The 18,094-nt window shown below is 39.9% G+C and overlaps 1 protein-coding gene across 1 annotated transcript; it reads right to left on the bottom strand.

Moving 5' to 3' along the window:
- Positions 1-1,145: 1,145 nt before the first annotated feature.
- On the bottom strand, positions 1,146-6,561 carry LOC110161204 (uncharacterized). Its single transcript, XM_055165250.1, has 7 exons — positions 6,393-6,561; positions 5,737-6,048; positions 4,714-4,977; positions 3,707-3,811; positions 3,329-3,406; positions 1,391-1,504; positions 1,146-1,279 (listed from the first exon to the last, which is right to left on the bottom strand). Exons 1-7 carry the CDS (start codon positions 6,442-6,444, stop codon positions 1,146-1,148), a joined length of 1,059 nt encoding a protein of 352 aa, XP_055021225.1. The 5' UTR covers positions 6,445-6,561.
- Between the last annotated feature and the right edge of the window lie 11,533 nt (positions 6,562-18,094).

Raw genomic sequence — 18,094 nt, forward strand, 5'->3', positions numbered from 1 at the left:
GGTGCTGTACCTGGTAACTAGTTCATTTTAAACAGTTTGCAGAGGTCCAGTGTTATTCTTCACTTACCTTATGTATCCTGAGCGTCTGAATTATTCACTGTGATAAATTTATGAGCGCAATCCAAAACCAGATTCGAGTTTTGCTGTGACGATAAAGTTAACAAAAACTAGCATGCTAATAATTTGTTAATAGTTTGGAGTGTCACCTTTTTGCCTTGTATGTGGACTGAGCCTCCTCCCGTACGTCGCTTGGGCCGTGCCTTCTCTTGTACACCACGTGGACATGTTCTCTCATACGCCGCATGGACATGTCTTCTCCCATATGCCGCGTTGATGTATCTTCTCCCGTACGCCGCTTGGGCCGCGTCTTCTCCCGTATGCCGAGTGGACATGTCTCCTCCCGTATGCTGCGTGGCCCATGTTTCCTCCTGTATGCCATGTGGGCCGTGTCTCCTCCCATACGCCGTGTGGATGTGCCTTCTTGCGTACACTGCGTGGACCTTGTCTTCTCATGTACACCGTGTGGATTCGTCTTCTCCCATACCTCGCATTGATGACTCTTCTGGTGTATGCTATGAGTTAGCAAAAACTAGCATGCTACTACACGCTTCCTGATTATCCTGTCTTGACCTTAAGAGCTGCTTATACAATATTCTGTTCAGAGGCAATGGACAAAAGTCAGGTACTGGACTCTCCAAAGCCAAAAAGGACTTAACCGCTACCTTTTACTTTTAGTTCTGTAGAGATTGGCAATTTCATGGCTAAAATCATCCTAATGACCCTAGTGAAGCTATGTGGAGTTTAAAAACACAGTGGAGCAGTTCCTGTATTACCACATGGCACCACAAATTGAAACAGAGTGTTTTCCGAGAAGAAATCTGCCTACATATACAGAGGTTGTGTGTTAAACATGTGCGAGTGAAACAAAACACAACTCCAGGTTGTTTTTGATGAGAACATCATTAACATAGATCTGAAAATAGGCCTCAAAGGCAACGCAGCAGTTGTTGGTTAAAAAATACAGTATTTATACCAAGAATAATTACTTAAAGGTGTGAAAGAAACACCAAAACACAACTCCTGGTTAGATTTTAATCCAGAAACAATCCTTATCAATGTACAATTATATATACAAATTATGATATTTAACAATTTCCATAAAAACCATCCTCCAGCTCCTGACTGATGTTTCCATAATACTCGATGCCACTTGGTGAATCTGCATTAGAACAGCGGACCTCATCATGATCTCCCAGCCTACTCCCAGCACCAACGAAGCCTGAAAAATAGAAAGGTTAAAAGCTGTACGACAATCATTCTGTCCACCACGAGGCGCTACGGATCCTACGGCTGTCTATATACACACACACAATTACAAAAATCTCTGTACCTTCTTCATGTCCCTCCTCATAACCGGCATTTTCATAATCGTCATCGTCGTTCTCTATAACTCTGTTAGAATAGCGGGCCTCATCGTGAACTTCTGCACGTCCAGCTCTAACGACTGAGAAACAAACAAAGATAAGTGTGAAAAGCTGTACTACACCCATCTGTACGGAAGCCGAGAGGGGTCGCAACAAATACAAGCGCCACAACACAAACCTAAATGCCGCAACACATCAAAAAGCCACAAAGGAAGTGACCGTGGGACTCTATTTTCCGACGGACCGATCAAGCGGCAAGTGAAGAAGAAGAACTACAACGTGAAAAGTAAAGGAACGGAAAAGTTGGAAACGTAAGTAAAAGTAATTTATTGTTTTATCATTCGTTTCACGTTGTAGTTCTTCTTCACTTGCCGCTTGATCGGTCCGTTGGAAAATAGAGTCCCACGGTCACTTCCTTTGTGGCTTTTTGATGTGTTGTGACTTTTTAATGTGTTGCAGCATTTGCGTTTGTGTTGTAACGTTTGTATTTGTTGCGGCGTCTGCATTAAACTACCCGCGGTCATTTCTGTTGTGGCTTTTTTTGGTTTGTTGTGCTTTTTGTCGTATTTGTATTTGTTGCGGCGTTTGTTGCGACCCCTCTCGGCTTCTGTACATCTGTCCACCAACACAACAGAAAAAATACAACTACGTGACAAAATAAGCTTCCCGCTCCATTCATTGTGTATTGGGAATTAGCCAAGAGTTTTTTAAGAGTTTAGTTTCTTAATTTGTGTTTTTTTATGTTATTATTATTACAAATTCTTTCCTTATGGATCTGTATTAAGTATGAGTGGGTATAGATGTGATGTTTGGTTGAGTGTGAAGTCTGATCTTCTTGTGTTTGTCTATAATAAAAAATAAATAATAAAAAAAAAGTTTATGTATTATTTTTTCTACATTATTAAAACCAGCAGCTGTGCCCTTAGATATGTAGTAAACATGGCATGCTCCAATACTTGCTTCTCTTTTACAAAACCATTTACATCAGGAGCGTTTTCCCGTGTTTTTCACTCCTCTAAACCAGAACTAAAACTAGGATTAAACCAGGCCTAAAATCAGTTCTAAACCAGGTCTAAACCAGGACTCAACCACAGGATTTAACCAGGACTAAACCAGAACTTAAACCAGGACCAAAATCAGCTCTAAACCAGGTCTAAAACCAAGACTAAACCAGAACTAAAATCAGTTCTAAACCAGGACTAAAACAGAACTAGAACCAGGACTAAACCAGAACTAAAATCAGTTCTAAACCAGGACTAAAACAGAACTGGAATCAGGACTAAAACCAAGACTAAACCAGGACTAAACCATGTCACACGGACCGCATCTCCTCACGTTTCCCGTGCCTCTAAACCAGAAACAAAACAGGAATAAAATTAGTTCTGAACCAGGTCCAAAACCAGAACCAATACCGAACTAAAACCAGGACTAAACCAGAACTAAAACCAGGACAAAATCAGTTCTAAACCAGGTCTAAATCCAGGTCTAAACCAGGTCTAAAACCAGGACTAAATCATCACACACATAAAACCGGTCTGTGGTACAAAAAAGGTTGGGTCCACTGATTTTCCATGATATAGAATGATGTTCTCAAAGCAGAATGAGCTCCTCTCTTTTGGTTGCCAGATGCTACGACTAAAACCAGCTTGCAATAACCCCAGAAGGACTCTCTATGTTCCAGATTTGTGCCAGTATGTGACATCTGACAGCTTCCCAGGTTCACTCGTAACTACACGGCCATTTTTGACCCACTAGGAGCACATGTTACAGATATTATCCAGAAATGACTCAAACATGTGTGAATGAAACCACAAAAGATGACACCAGTTTGAGATTTGAATGATGGTTAATACATTGATTGAACCTAAATTATTTCATATTAGTTTATATAAATGTGTGCGTACCTTTATCTGCCTTTTTCATAATTTCATAAACATTTTCATAATCATCTTGGACTTGCACTTTTCGACAACCAACGCAGACTGAAAAAAAAAACAAAGGTTAAGAGCAGAGAATAGATTTGTTTGGTTTGACACTTTGTAGTGATGTCATGATGGCACCGCATTTATGTGTTTGGCAGTAAAAATCATCTCACATATTGTTATTCGAGCTATGTCAACAATTTAGGGTCAGATTCTGTTAAAGAAAAGCCTAGATTAAAGTCTACCACAGCCTCAGACACAGCATGCCCACAGTTAGAATTACACCCCCAGGGAATGTTGTTGACGTCGGCTGCAAAGTTTCAATAGGTTAGCCATAGTTTGTGTATCGTGAGAACAGACTCTGCCTCGTGGATCTTCTCCTGTAGACCACCACGACTACGATCAGAAGAACCAGGAGCAGCAGCGCACCTCCAGCAGCCGAGGGGACGACCACCGGCTTCGGAACTGCAAACAGGTACACACATGATCACCATCCAAAACTAGGCCTCCTCACAAGGGCTTTTTACAACAGGTTGATCCGAAGAGCTTTCAGTCTGGTCTGCTCCAGAGCCGAGAGCTTGAATCCCACTGAGAGACTGGGCACTGAGTCTCCCTACAGTGAGGTGTGAAAGTGACCAAACTCAGGCCCAAGGTGAAAAAAGCTGTCGGATTTTAGGCTAGATGTTTGACAGGGTGAATTTGGACAGAGTCAGGACTGGACATCTGGAGCACTAGGAATGTTTCCAGTCCCATTAAGACACACTATTCAGTCTTCGCACCAGTTTTTATTTTACATCGATAGATTGTAGATTCATGTTCTTCTTTTAATTGAAAAAAAAACAATGCTCATATTCTCATGGCACATCGAACTGTTTCCCGCAGATACACAGTGTATTTTTTACGTGATTTCAGTAAAAGAGCAAAAACTGTTAATTATATATACCATATCAGTAAGCTTAGCCTATATTAGCCTCAGTTATCACAAATATAATTTGTTGTTTTCTATCATGTATTTGTATATTTATGGATAATTGCCTTGCTGTAGCATATGTAACGTGGACTGAGCTTTGGATAGGATTGTACTGGTAACCATTACAGATCACTAAATAATTCAAACATACATGGATAACATCTAAACCTCTGCATGTTTTTATTGTATATTATTATATTATATTTCATTCATTTATCAACCTTTATTTAAACAGTGAGAAAAAAAAAAGAGGAAAAAAAAGATCAAAATCTCTTTTTCAAAAGTAACATGGTGGAAAGCTCCAAGAAAGTTGATTGCACAGTACTCTCTTTACAGTACCCTCTCTTTAACAATATTCTAACACATAGAGGACACAAAACCTCTAAAGTGCACTTACCTCGTGGCACTGCAGTGACAGAGGCACTTGGAGTGGACGTGTACACCTTTAATATGTGCTCCTGATACAAACATTTGAACACTGTATCTTTGTCATAGGCGCCTCGAGGGAAGGTGAATGTGGCAGGGTTTGATTTTGAAGTTTGTAGAGTTTTATTGCTGTGATCCAGAAGAACCATAAGTCCTCCTGTGAAGGCTGAGGGCATGGAGCAGGTGACACTGATCTGACCCCAAGAGATCTCTGCAAAGATTTCTGGAGGTTTCACTGAAAAAGACCAAAAGGACCATCAACGATTATGGATGGCAGCAGTCGAAACTACATAAAAGGTACAACTTTTCTGGTGAAGGTGCCACCTGCTTGTCTCTATGGAGCTGTTTTTGCTTTGTCTAGAATGTTCTGTGTTATGGCAGTAAACATATTTAGACATTTTCAGGCTATCAAAACCTAATGAGGGCAAAAACATGTTTGTGGTCTATCTTTCGTTCCGTTCACAGTTGTGTTTTCTTTAAACCTTTACACCTACATATCAACAGATGAGTTTAACGCATTTTTACCAAAAAACTAAACTAATATTTGTCTCCAGGTGTGGGGTCCGACATCACCAGCCCTTTTGAGGAGCTGTTGTTTTGTCTTTGTCTAAAAATATAAAGAAGTGACCTGTGTAACATGTTACTTTAGTAAATTATTGGAAAGGACTGAACAATATTAACAAAGAAAGTGAAGTACAAGAGGAACTTAGCTGAAGATGTGAATCATTTAAAAGCACTTGTGAAATTAATAAATGTGAATTAAAACAGGAACTTCATCTTCAATGAGTGAACCTGCGTGTCTTATTGTTTCATCAAGTTATTTTGTATTTAATTTATTTGGCATTGTTGGCTCCATTTTAGTTTGTTTAAATTAGCATTATATTGATTCGTCTGCTCCACTTTTATTCCACAGACGTACCAAAACAAGCAGCAGAACCACAGCTGGGGAAGCACAAAAAAACAATGTCCAAGCAAAAGTATTGACTGAACTTACTGCAGATCACACCAGCGTCTTCATTATGTTTACAGTTTTGTACATCCAATCTATGGGGACAGTGGGTGAGTGCGCTCTCTCCTCCTAAACACTTCACTTCTTTCAGCCAGATGTGACCGGTCCCTTCACCAAACCAGGCTCCGTATAAAAAGTCTACTGCAGTTCCACAGTCCAGCTGTCTGCAGACCACCTCCGCACTGAGCATTTTCCAGCCGTCATCACACACGGTCCCCCATTCACCGTGCAGGAACACCTCCACCCTGCCAGAACACCGCGCCACCGAGCCAGAGCTGACCAGACGCACCTCGCCTTCTGAAAAAAAAAAAAAAAAAAGAAAAAGAAATTATCATCATGATTAAAAAAAAAAAAAATCCTCTCAGTTTACAAAGGCAGGAAAAAAGCACCCACAAAGAACACAGAACTACAAAGAACAAACAAAACAAAAAGAACCGATTTACATTTTCACTCGATTAATAAAAGTCAGAGCAAAAATGTATAAATACATCAAAATATAACATAAATATATAAATACAAATTAAAAACATATTCAAAAATTAATAAATAAATGAGTATTTCACATCAGAGGAAAAACTAAAATAACATTTTTTTAAATTTTAAAATGTTCCATTCCCAACATATTAAACACATTTGCCAACCTGCAATCACTGAAGACCAGATCTGCAAGAGACAGAGCAACAAGAATGCCATAACAAAAATGGCAAAAAACGCACAAAATACAAAAATAAACCATTCAATCCAGTCAAATGAATAAATAAAACAAATTAAATTCAGTTGTATCTTCAGTGAAGGCAATTTGTGTGTATATCTGTCCTGATATAAAGTTCAAAATGAAACTTGATGCTCTGAAACAAGAAACTTGACCGTAAGACCACAACTTCCTTTTAATTTTCTATTCACTATGTGCAGGAAACCATCTGAATCGCATTGTTGACTCATTGGTGCACATGAAAAACAGTATAGGAACATTTTGTGTTGAATCTTTCCTCTGGTCAAAATGAATCAGTAAAATGGACTCTTGTGAGCTTTAATGGCGCATTGTGTAACTTTTCGGGTGGAGGGTCCATAGAGATGCCATTGCTTTGTCTGGAGTGTTGCTTTCTGTCTTCATGGAGACCACACCAGACCAAGTTACAGGTCAGATCTGTGGAGAGGCCTCCCCATTCATAGTCAGAATGCAGAGTCCTGCTTTTCAAGGTATTTCTGGGTCATAAAACCACCTGTAACTGAATAAAATGTAAGGTAGAAAGAACTGTTTAAAGTCATACTGTGGAATATTCCAGGCAGAAACAAGCAGGTTGTCAGGGAATTTACCCTAAGACATCAAATTACATTAAAGAAGACACACCAAAACAAGACGGTTAAAAGTAATACTTGCGCAAGGAGAGTTGGGGACTGCCTGCCCCTGGCTACGCTCTGGCCTACTCTGCCCCACAACTCTCCGAACACATATTTATTCAAAATCATGACCCAGATAAGGTACAATACATGACATCATATCACACAGTGTTTACATGATCACATACTAACAATTTTTTAGTCTAAACTGCCCTCCCATTTCACACTTGATTACAGGCTCCAGGTGATAAACAATTTGGCCAGTTTTCTCCCAAAAACTTATGCTAACCACATGAGGGGAAAAACCCTTAGCTGTCTTCTCATGGGCGACTCAGTAGATTAGCTTAATGAGGCAGCAGTTCTTGTACTAGGACATATGATATACATATGGAAAAACCCAAAAACGCAATTGTTGATAACTTTAATCACACACACAAATGATTATGATTTTAAATGATTCATAATATTTAAAATAACACAGAAATTCTTTCACACAGGTGACAGTCCCTGAACCATAAAGTTACACAGTGCATCTTTAAGACATGCTAGAATGTCGTTACCTCATCAAAAACATGTTTGAGTAATTCTTTATTATTAGTCTGTCTATATTTCCAAAGCTCAAAATGCTCTGTTCCATCCTCTGTACATCCAGAACGCTGCAGCTCGGGTCCTGACTCAAACTAGGAGGTACGAGCACATAAGTCCTGTGCTCAGGTCTCTGCACTGGCTTCTGTGGCTCCGAGACTTTAAAGCAGCTCTGCTTGTACAAGTCTCTCCATGGCCGAGCGCCAAATTACATCTCTGACATGTTAGTGCCATATGAACCATCTCACACTCTGAGGACCTCAGGGACCGGCCTCCTGCTGGTGCCCAGAGTCAGAACTAAACAAGGGGAGTCAGCGTTTCAGATTTACGCAGCTAAAACCTGGAACAGTCTTCCTGAACATGTGAGACAGACTCTTCTGTGATGCTGTTTAAATCCAGGCTCAAAACGGTTCTGTTTAACTGTGCATATAACTGAAAGGTTTTTCATACCGCACTCTTCTCTCTAATTTAGGTCTCTCTTTTTTACTTTTAATCTTTATGATTATTTATGTTTTGATTAGTTTTTATTATGATTGTAATGTATTTCTTATTCTGTAAAGCACTTTGAATTACTTTGTGTACGAATTGTGCTATACAAATAAACTTGCCTTGTCTTGTCTTGCCTTGTTCCACTTTGTGATGTCATGTAGTGGTAGTTTTCAAGTTAAGAGCTCCTTTTATCTTCAGTTCAGAGAGTTTAGAGACTGGCAGTTAAAGGGCTGATATTGTCCAAATGGTTCTGGTGAAGGTGCATGGAGAGTGGAGCACTTCCTGTATTACAAAATTACATCATAAAACTGAGAACTCAGCTTAAAAATGTTAGCCAGGCCACCTAGTGCCTCCACTCAATTTCATTTCTCTCCAGCGATTATTTCAGGAATCAAAATACAATAGACGGTTCGCAAAAACCCCCGGAAGTGCAAGTTCGGGCACCAGCCAATCAGTGAAGAGCCAAACATTCTGTGTTGTCAACGATTCCCAAGATTGAGGATTTAAAGCCGGAACAAAGAGAATGTTTGGTGAATTTTATCAAGGGAAAAGACGTTATTGTCCTTCTTCCTTCGGGATTTGGGAAAAATTTTATATACCAGTTCGCCCCTTTAGCAGTGCATTGCATATGTCATGACCAAACAGCAGCAGTTGGTTAAATGATAAAAAGTACCCATCTACTGAACGAAATCTAATGCTGCCAGGTCAAACGGTTTCTACGAAGTGAAACTGGCTGAAGAATCAGGCTACAACAATAAAGGATTTGTGTGTTAATCATGTGTGAATGAAACAAAACACAACTCCAGACGCTGTATATTTGTGATGAGGAAACAACATTATAGCATAGATCAGAAAACATCGTAATCTGGACGCTTTAAAGTCAATAACTAATACGATAAAAGTGCAAATATTGGCCTGTTCTAATATTACTTTTATCTAATCCAGTTTTTGTTAGAAGCAGCTATAACTTGACGTAACATGGATTCACAGACAGACTCCAGGCCTTCTCACTCACACGTGTTTTATGAGCTGAGTGATTGTGCACTGTGACCGCGCAGATGAAACCCAGATCGCCCCTATAGCACTCAGCCCACAGTTAATTAACATAATGAACTTAACGGACTTCTATTAAATTACACTCTCAGTTTGATTAAAGTTCTGCTTAGATCAATGTTGGCAGCCTCTCTGTTTGATAACATCGCACACACGGGTACACACACACAAAATACACACACACGCACCGATACATACATGCACACACACACACACACGCTACAGCACACACAATGTACACGCAAACATATACACACGAATAATACATGCACACAAACACACACATTTGCACATACTCGGTTTGATAACCTCACACACACACATATACACACAAAGAATACATGCACACACATACGCACAAATACACAAACACGCACCCATACACATATAACTACAGCAGCCTCTCTGTTCGACAATCTCACAACTGCCCACACACACACACACAACTGCACACACGAATACATGTACACACAAACATACTGTATACACATGAATAATACATGCACACAAACACACACATATATGCACAAACACACACACACACAAATGTAGCAGCCTCTCTGTTCGATAACTTCACACGCACGCATAGACTCACAAACACATGCACACACACAACTGCACACACAAACACATACACACACTCTACCACACACACAGAAATACATGTACACACAAACATATACACACAATACATGCACATAATACATGCACACACACAACTGCACACACAGACACACACACAACTGCACACACAAACACATACACACAAATAAAACATACACACACACAACGGCACACACACAAACACATGCACACACACAAACACACACAATAACAAACATATACACACGAATAATACATACACACACAAACATATACAAACACAAATGCACACACACGCACACACACACAAATACATGTACACACAAACATATAAACATGAATAATATATGCACAAAGACACAAAAACACACACATACACACACAAATACAGCAGCCTCTCTGTTTGATAACTTCACACGTACATTCACACACACTCAAATATAGACACACACACACACATGCACACAAACGCGTGTTCTTGTACACAGATGCGTATGGCTCCATAACCAAACACGTACCTCCGCTGAGACCTGCTGACACCTCATTTATCACGCCAGGCTATTTTTAATGCTTTAATTAGCCGTACATTGCTCTGCTCTCAGTCATGAGGCCTCCCCCAAGTCTGCGTCTGTGCTTTTATACACTGCAAATGAATAAACTTTTACACGTAACGCTGTCGTGTGGTTAGAAATAAAAGTGCCAAGACGTTCTAGAGAGACGATAGTTTAGTGCTGACGTGGTGGACGGATTACCTGACCAGACAGAACCACACACTTTGATAAAAAGAGACGAGTGGGTGTGGAACTGTATCTCATCTCCCCGAATCCAGAGGGCATGATTGACAGGCAGATTAACCAATCAGAGAGATGCATGCTCCGTTCATGTCAGCACAAAAACTGGCAATTCCAGTGCTGAAACTGAATTGAAACTGAATTGTGAATGAAACAAAACACAAGTCCAGGTATGGTTTTGACAAGGAAAAACATTATAAACATTAGAAAATTGGGCCCTTTAATGTTTAGGCATTTTCTAAGGATTATTTGCTTATAACAGGGTTCCCACAGTCATAGAAATCCTCGAAAAGTCATGGAATTTTGGAAGTTCAATGGAAGTTTTGAAAAAGTCATAGAATTTTAGTATCTCTTTCATGCAACTACAGCGTTCCGTTAATTTTTCATTAGACTATTATGATTATTTCCGAACGTCTGCGCCTTTTGTTTAAAATAAATGACAATAAATTCACTGACAGTATGTTAAATGTTAAAAAACTACAATACCCCTGTCATAACGACCATGGTGATTACTCAAATTAAGCCAGTTTTGTTTGAAATCATACCCCTCAAAGTTTAGTTTTTTGTTGTTGTTGTTTTTTATTGTAAAAGAAAAAAAAACAAAAAAAACTATAATACCAAACCATAAGGTGAGTGGAAAGGGTTAACATTTCATATTTAGCCCTAAAAGCACGTTCAATTCTACACATGTAGGGTGCTGTTAAGTCACGGAAAATTCACTTTAGGTCATGAAAAAGTAATGAAAAAGTTTTGAAATTTTGTCAGTGTGAAAAAGTGTGGGAACCCTGTTATAAGTCTGACTAAGCACTGAGTAATTATGCCCACTCCTGTGTTCAGCAGTAGCCTACTTCTTTTGGTAACACCCTTTTTGTTACACCAAATATGCCAGTATTCATGCCATACTTGACTTTGACATTACCATTTTATAACATACTGTACATGCGACACTTAAGTCTGTTAACATCATATTGTTAATAACAGTGGATTTCAAAATGTTTCATACGGTGTACCAACTTCATGCCACCTCTGACGCTCTGCAGTTATGATAAAATCTAAAAATGCTGTTTAGTTTCTTCATAAATTCTAACGAGACACAGATTTACACATGCCCATTGAGATGCCTTTTAAGTGGTTGGTATTGCGCAGTTTGCAACTTGTGAACGTTTGCACGACCACCAACAGGAAGTCAGCAAGATCTTGAGGTGATTTTTTGTTTTTTTTTCGAAGAGTTGTTTAGTGGTGCGTCATTTACCATCTGCTCTGTTATTCAAGTGGAACGACAGGTTTAATCAACTTAATTTTTCTGCTAAACTGCATGACGTTGTAGTATCTCTAATGATCCTAGCCTATTTTTACAATTCAAGTGCAAGTTAGCTCAGTTTGCAGCTTTGTGTTGTGATAAATTCAACAAAAGAGTGTGTGACTCCAACCTTCCACCCCCTCCCCTTTAGTCCTCTAGACGCCACCCCACCTCCTCTCACTCTTACCTTGGTACTCCAGACCTCCCAACCAATCCTTTTATTCCCTTACTATCCCCTTTTGTCCTCCAGGCCTCATTCGTCTTCCTCCCCAACTCTCGTCTCAAATCCTCCAGACCTCTCTTCTCACTTTCCCCTTTAATCTTCCAGAAACTTACCTTGACTCTGCCCTTTAGTCTTCCAGAAACTTATGGTCACTCTGCCCTTTAGTCTTCCAGAAGCTTACCCTCATTCCCCCCTTTAGTCTTCCAGAAACGTACCCTCACTCTCCCCTTTAGTCTTCCAGAAACATACCCTCACTCTTCCCTTTAGCCTTCCAGAAACTTACTCTCATTATCGCCTTTTAGTCTGCCAGACCCCTCCTCTCACTCTCCCCTTTAGACTTTCAGAAATGTACCTTTGCTCTCCCTTTAAGTCTTCCAGAAGCTTACCGTCACTCTCCCTTTTAGTCTACCAGAAATTTACCCTCACTCTCCCCTTTAGTCCTCCAGGAACGTACCCTTTAGACTTCCAGAAACTTACACTCACTCTGCCCTTTAGTCATCCAGAAACTTACCCTCACTCTGCCCTTTAGACTTCCAGAAACTTACTCACACTATCCCCTTTAGACTTCCAGAAACTTACTCACACTCTCCCCTTTAGACTTCCAGAAACTTACTCACACTATCCCCTTTAGTCTTCCAGAATCTTACCCTCATTCTCCCCTTTAGTCCTCCAGAAACGTACCCTTTAGACTTCCAGAAACTTACCCTTACTCTCCCCTTTAGTCTTCCAGAAAGTTACCCTCATTCTCCTCTTTAGTCCTCCAGAAACGTACCCTCACTGTCCCCTTTAGACTTCTAGAAACTTACCCTTACTCTCCCCTTTAGACTTCCAGAAACTTACTCACACTCTTTCTTTTAGAACTTTACTTTAGTCTCCAGAACACCTCACTCTCCCCTTTAGTCTTCCTGAAACTTACCCTCACTCTCCCCTTTAGTCTTCTGGAAACTTACCCTCACTCTCCAAAAAACCTACCTTTTAGTGTTCCAGAAATGTACCCTCACTCCCCCCTTCAGTCTTCCAGAAACTTACCCTCATTCTCCCTTTAGTCCTCCATACCCTTACCCTCAATCTACACCTTTAGTCTTCCAGACCCCTGCCCTCACACTCCCCTTTAGTCTTCCAGAAACTTACCCTCACTCTGTCCTTTAGTCCTCAAGAACTCAGTCTCCCCTTTAGTCCTCCAGACCCCACCCCCCTTCACTCTCCCCTTTAGTCTTCCAGACCCAACCCCCCTTCACTTTTCCCTTTAGTCCTCTAGGCCCCGCCCATCTTCACTCTCCCTTTTAGTCCCCATCCCCAGAGTTCAGGTTTAGTCACACTTCCTGATCTATAAATGTCATGTATAAAACTATTGTATTTTTATTATTACGTGCAAAGATTTGTAAGTTATGTAAGTTGTAGCTAAATGGTTTTAACAGATTGTAAAAACAATAATGACATTCACATTTACGTACTAATTACGATTTTGATAGTGACTGTTTTAGGCTCAAAAATTATTCCCCACTCTCCATTGATTTCCCATTACAGTTTGGAGGATTGAGGGCCCATGTGGTCTCTTTATGCGTGACCTTTCTAAATGAGTTTAATCAAGAGTTTAGTCAGAGCTATTTCAATCATGTTAATAACGTCATTATGGTTTTTTTGGGTTTATAAGACTTTTTTGTACTCAATCTGAACAATTATTCTTGTATTGATCTTTCCCAGTTGGAACGGTAGGTTTTGTCACTCGTTGCTCTTTGAATAAATCTCCATTTGCCGTTTGTCCACAATTTATTCAATAATTAAGAATAATTAAATGAACTCAAAACAAGAGCTGTTTATTTCCTCGGTATGGACACACAGCGGCAGTTTAGACTAAAAGGTTTGAACCCTTTAAAGAACACGTGGTTTCTGATCATTTGTGATAATCTATGACGCATGATTTTGTTCACAGTTCGACAATCATCACTGAAACAACTTTGAGACTCATAAAAGCAATAATAAATAAAAAAATACTGAAAATTGTCCAATGAAAATCAAACATTGCTTTTCACCTGTGGTTTAACAGAATCATTAGAAAAAACAAAATCATGAAACTGGCCTGGACAAAAAATGATGGTACCCTCCTTACCTTAATATTTTGTTGCACAAGTTTTGAGGCAAACTTTGCAATTAAACAGTTTCTGTAACTGTCAATAAGACGTCTGCTTTGGTCAACTGGTATTTTGACCCACTCCACATGAGCAAAATGCTTTAGTTGTTTCAGGTTTGAAGGGTTCCTTCTCTAGACAGACTGTTTCAGCTCATTTCACAGATGTTCAGTAGGACTGAGATCTGGGCCCACAGACGAACACGCCAGAACAGTCCAATGTTTGGTTCTTAGCCATTTTTGGGTGTTTTAGCTGTGTGTTCTGGGTCATTATCCTGTTAAGTCCCATGACCTACAACCGAGACCAAGGTTTCTGACACTAGTCAACACATTTCATTCCAAAATACATTGATAGTTTTGAGATTCCATTGTATTTTGCACAGATTCAAGACTATACCAGATGCAGCTAAACAGCCCCAGAACAAAACCAAGCCTCCTCCTTGCTTCACAGTAGGGACAGTCGTCTTTTCTTGGTGTGCTTCATTTTTGTGTATGTGAACATAGAGCTGATGGTGTCTCATCTGTCCAAAGGACATTCTCCCAGAAGCTTGTCAAGATGCATTGTGAAAAATTTCAGTCTCATTTTTTATGATTTAATCTCAACAGTGGTGTCCTCACATGAAGTCCACTTTGGCTCAAACAGTGACTGATGGTGCGATCTGACACTTGCCCTTCAAGTTCACCTTTAATTTCTTTGTAGGTTGTTCTGGGCTCTTTGGTTCCATTCGTATGATCCATCTCTTTAATTTGTCATCAATTTTCCTCTTGCAGCTGCATCCAGGGAGGTTGGCTACAGTCCTGTGGACCTTAAACTTCTGAAGAACATGTGCAACTGTAATCACAGGAACATCAAGCTGCTTGGAGATGGTCTTATTGTCTTTATCTTTAACCTGCTTGTCTATCATTTTCTTTCTAGTCTCCTGACATAGTTCTCTTTCTCTGGTCCATGTTCGGTGTTATGTCTATCATGTCTCCAAACAGCACAATGACACATGTCTCCCTTTAAACAGACAGACTGACTGAGGACAAGTTTGAAGACACCTGGGAGGCCAATTAAAGGACACACCTAAGTTTAGCATGTCCCAATTGTCCAATTATTTACAATCTTTTCTAGGGGTACCATCATTTTTGTCCAGGTCAGTTTCATTAGTTTTTTTTTGTTTTTTTTTTATCATTCTGTTGAACAACAATTCAAAAACAGTGTCTGATTTTCATTGGCTATTTTTCAGAAAATGTTTTATTTATTATTGCTTTTCTTAGTTTCAAGTTATTTCAGTGAAAATTGTTGATTTTTCTTTCATTACCAGAGGGGTACCAACATTTTTGTCCACATCTGTATATTTTTTTATTTGTGAAAAATGTCTATGCAACATTATTATGTATCATGTTTGTTCTGAAATAAATATATAGATAAAAAAAAAAATAGCACAGAGCTGTGGTGGTAACAATGGAAAAGGAAGTGATTCTCTTTGTCTTCTGTGCTTGTTTCCTGCACTATTCAGACCCTCTTTTTGGTTTGCAGCACCACCCAGGCCCATCCCACGTACCCAAATCTTACGTAACTACTCGACGGAAATAGACTGAAGTACATCTGTCAGCATTGTGTGGTGTTTTGGTTTGTTTGGGCGCTTCACCTTTGGCTTCTGCACAAACCTCAATGCCGCTCTGTGACGGTCGCCAGCAGCGGCTAAGATGGATTCTGGAAGGTCTGTGAACTCACAAACATCATGTGGATCCGCCTTCGTGTGCAAGGTTAACATATTTTTAACCTTCCCACAGCACAGGACGACTTTAAATCAGAGCGGTGATTTTGAGCTTGCTGATAGTTAGTCGTCCGTCCTGATGAGTGATGGAGAGAGGAAGAGAAAGAGGACATAATTATCTTGTTTGATTATTTGCAGACGCTGTTCTCTGCTCCCTCCTCCTTTGTGATTAGGTGTCATCATCGTATACATTATGTAAGCTGTTAGCAGTCATTAGCTCGGTGATGGAACTGAAATTACACATGAAAGCTCTGTGTACGGGGTATGTATCATTGGGGAATACAGCAGTGTGGGTGTGGATTTGATCATGGTTACAGTGGCTCTGGTGGTATGGAGTTTAAAGCAGGGGCATCTGACTTCTTTATTGCTGCTGAGTAAATTGTTGAATTTAAAGCAATTTGAGACAAAATTAGACCTTTGTGTGCTATTGATATTCAAATGTCTTGAGATGTACAGTGGTCCCTCATTTATTGTGGGGGTTACGTTCTAAAAATAACCCGCTATAGGTGAAATCCACAAAGTAGTCAACTTTATTTTTTACAATTATTATATCTGTTTTAAGTCTGTAAAACCCCTCACCACACACTTTATACACTTTTCTCAGACAGGACAGTTACAACACTTTTTGCATCCTTCTTAAAACTTATTGCTGCTGTCGTCCTTTTGTTATTTTTCTCCTTCTTTATGTAACGAACCGACGCTTAATTTAGTCTGTAATGGAGCCGTACAGCGCACGGTCCTGCACGGGTCCATTTTTGGAGACCCGCACCCGCGCAGTACAGCACCGCACCCGCCTGTTAACCTGAGATTACATCAAATTTTTGTGCTGCCTACACCACAGACTGAACCAAGATTAAACCAGGACTAACCTAGGACTGATTCCAGGACTTAACCAGAACTAAAACATGACTAAACCAGAACCGAACCAGGGCTCACTGTTGGTATGGGCTCGGGGGTGACCGCAGGAGAAAGGACCGGTGTGCACTCGCATACCCGCCCCTAAAATTCCAGAACGTTAAAACCCGCCTTTTCAGCCACTATTTACCCATTAGTCCCCGACCTAGTGCAGGACTTTGCTATAAGGGCTTCTACCTTCTTTCAGCGTGTCCAGAAATTTTTTTGTGCAATGGTTAGCCTCTTCCTCTGCGTTTTGGGTGCCACCGCAGGAGCCGTTGTCAGTGCAGAACATTTCATCAGCATTGTGGGTTTTGTTGGGGAGAAAACTTCTTCAGAATCACACTGCTAGAGATCGAACATTTATGTAAATTTGGCATCTGAACGCATTCTGTACTGTACAGGAGACACGGCACTTAGGAGATTGATTGACAGTGGTCTACAGTCTCTTAGCCAATCAGGACGCAGGGGGAGGAACACAGTATGAGTTCATACACTGTAAAAAAAAAAAAGCATGCAGAATTCAGTGAAACAGCAAGATGCGATATAGCGAGGGACGACTGTACTCGTAAGTAAGAGCTGAAAGCAGCACTCTGATCCACTCGTTACATTTTGCATGATCTGAAAAATGCTGCTCTAAAGCCATGTACGAGCATGAAAATAAATGCACGTGGAAATAAAAGGTTGTATATTATGCAAAATTGACTCTTCATACATGTTTGAAGTCAGCCTAAATCTGCAGGGTTTTTGTGTTAAACGTGTGTGAATGAAACAAAACACAACTCCAGCTCTGTTTGTGATGAGGAAACATTAGAACATAGATCAGAAAAAGCACAATATGGGCCATTTAAAACAGACAGCCCACTTTTAATGTGAGCCTCCTAAAACATTGGAAGTTTATCTCAATTGTTTTATATTACCATTTTATTACACGATTTTATTGGCCCATAATAGATAGTGCTTTAAAAAAAACAAAGATTTTAAAGGTACACATACACACCTACATCTGTGCAGCTCCAATTATTTCAATTTTCAGATTTTCTTCACTAACTTTGATGTCAGCAGCTACCATTTTCACTCTTCTGAGCACAAGCAGCTGGAGTTCTTGCACCATCAAAATTACACTTGCAAAAATACTCTAAAAAGCCTTACTCTTTTGACAATTTTTTGGGG

Source organism: Boleophthalmus pectinirostris, unplaced genomic scaffold (genome assembly GCF_026225935.1).
Source record: "Boleophthalmus pectinirostris isolate CB_2022bp ecotype Guang Dong unplaced genomic scaffold, ASM2622593v1 HiC_scaffold_7, whole genome shotgun sequence".
Taxonomy (NCBI): domain Eukaryota; kingdom Metazoa; phylum Chordata; class Actinopteri; order Gobiiformes; family Gobiidae; genus Boleophthalmus; species Boleophthalmus pectinirostris.

Excerpts from the sequence above, each read along its gene's own strand:
- LOC110161204 (XM_055165250.1), bottom strand. The coding sequence starts at position 6,444 with ATGGCATTCTTGTTGCTCTGTCTCTTGCAGATCTGGTCTTCAGTGATT. Across the intron at positions 4,978-5,736 it reads AGACGCTGGTGTGATCTGCA|TGAAACCTCCAGAAATCTTT; the intron begins GTAAGTTCAGTC and ends GGTCTTTTTCAG. Across the intron at positions 1,505-3,328 it reads TATGAAAAAGGCAGATAAAG|TCGTTAGAGCTGGACGTGCA; the intron begins GTACGCACACAT and ends TTTGTTTCTCAG.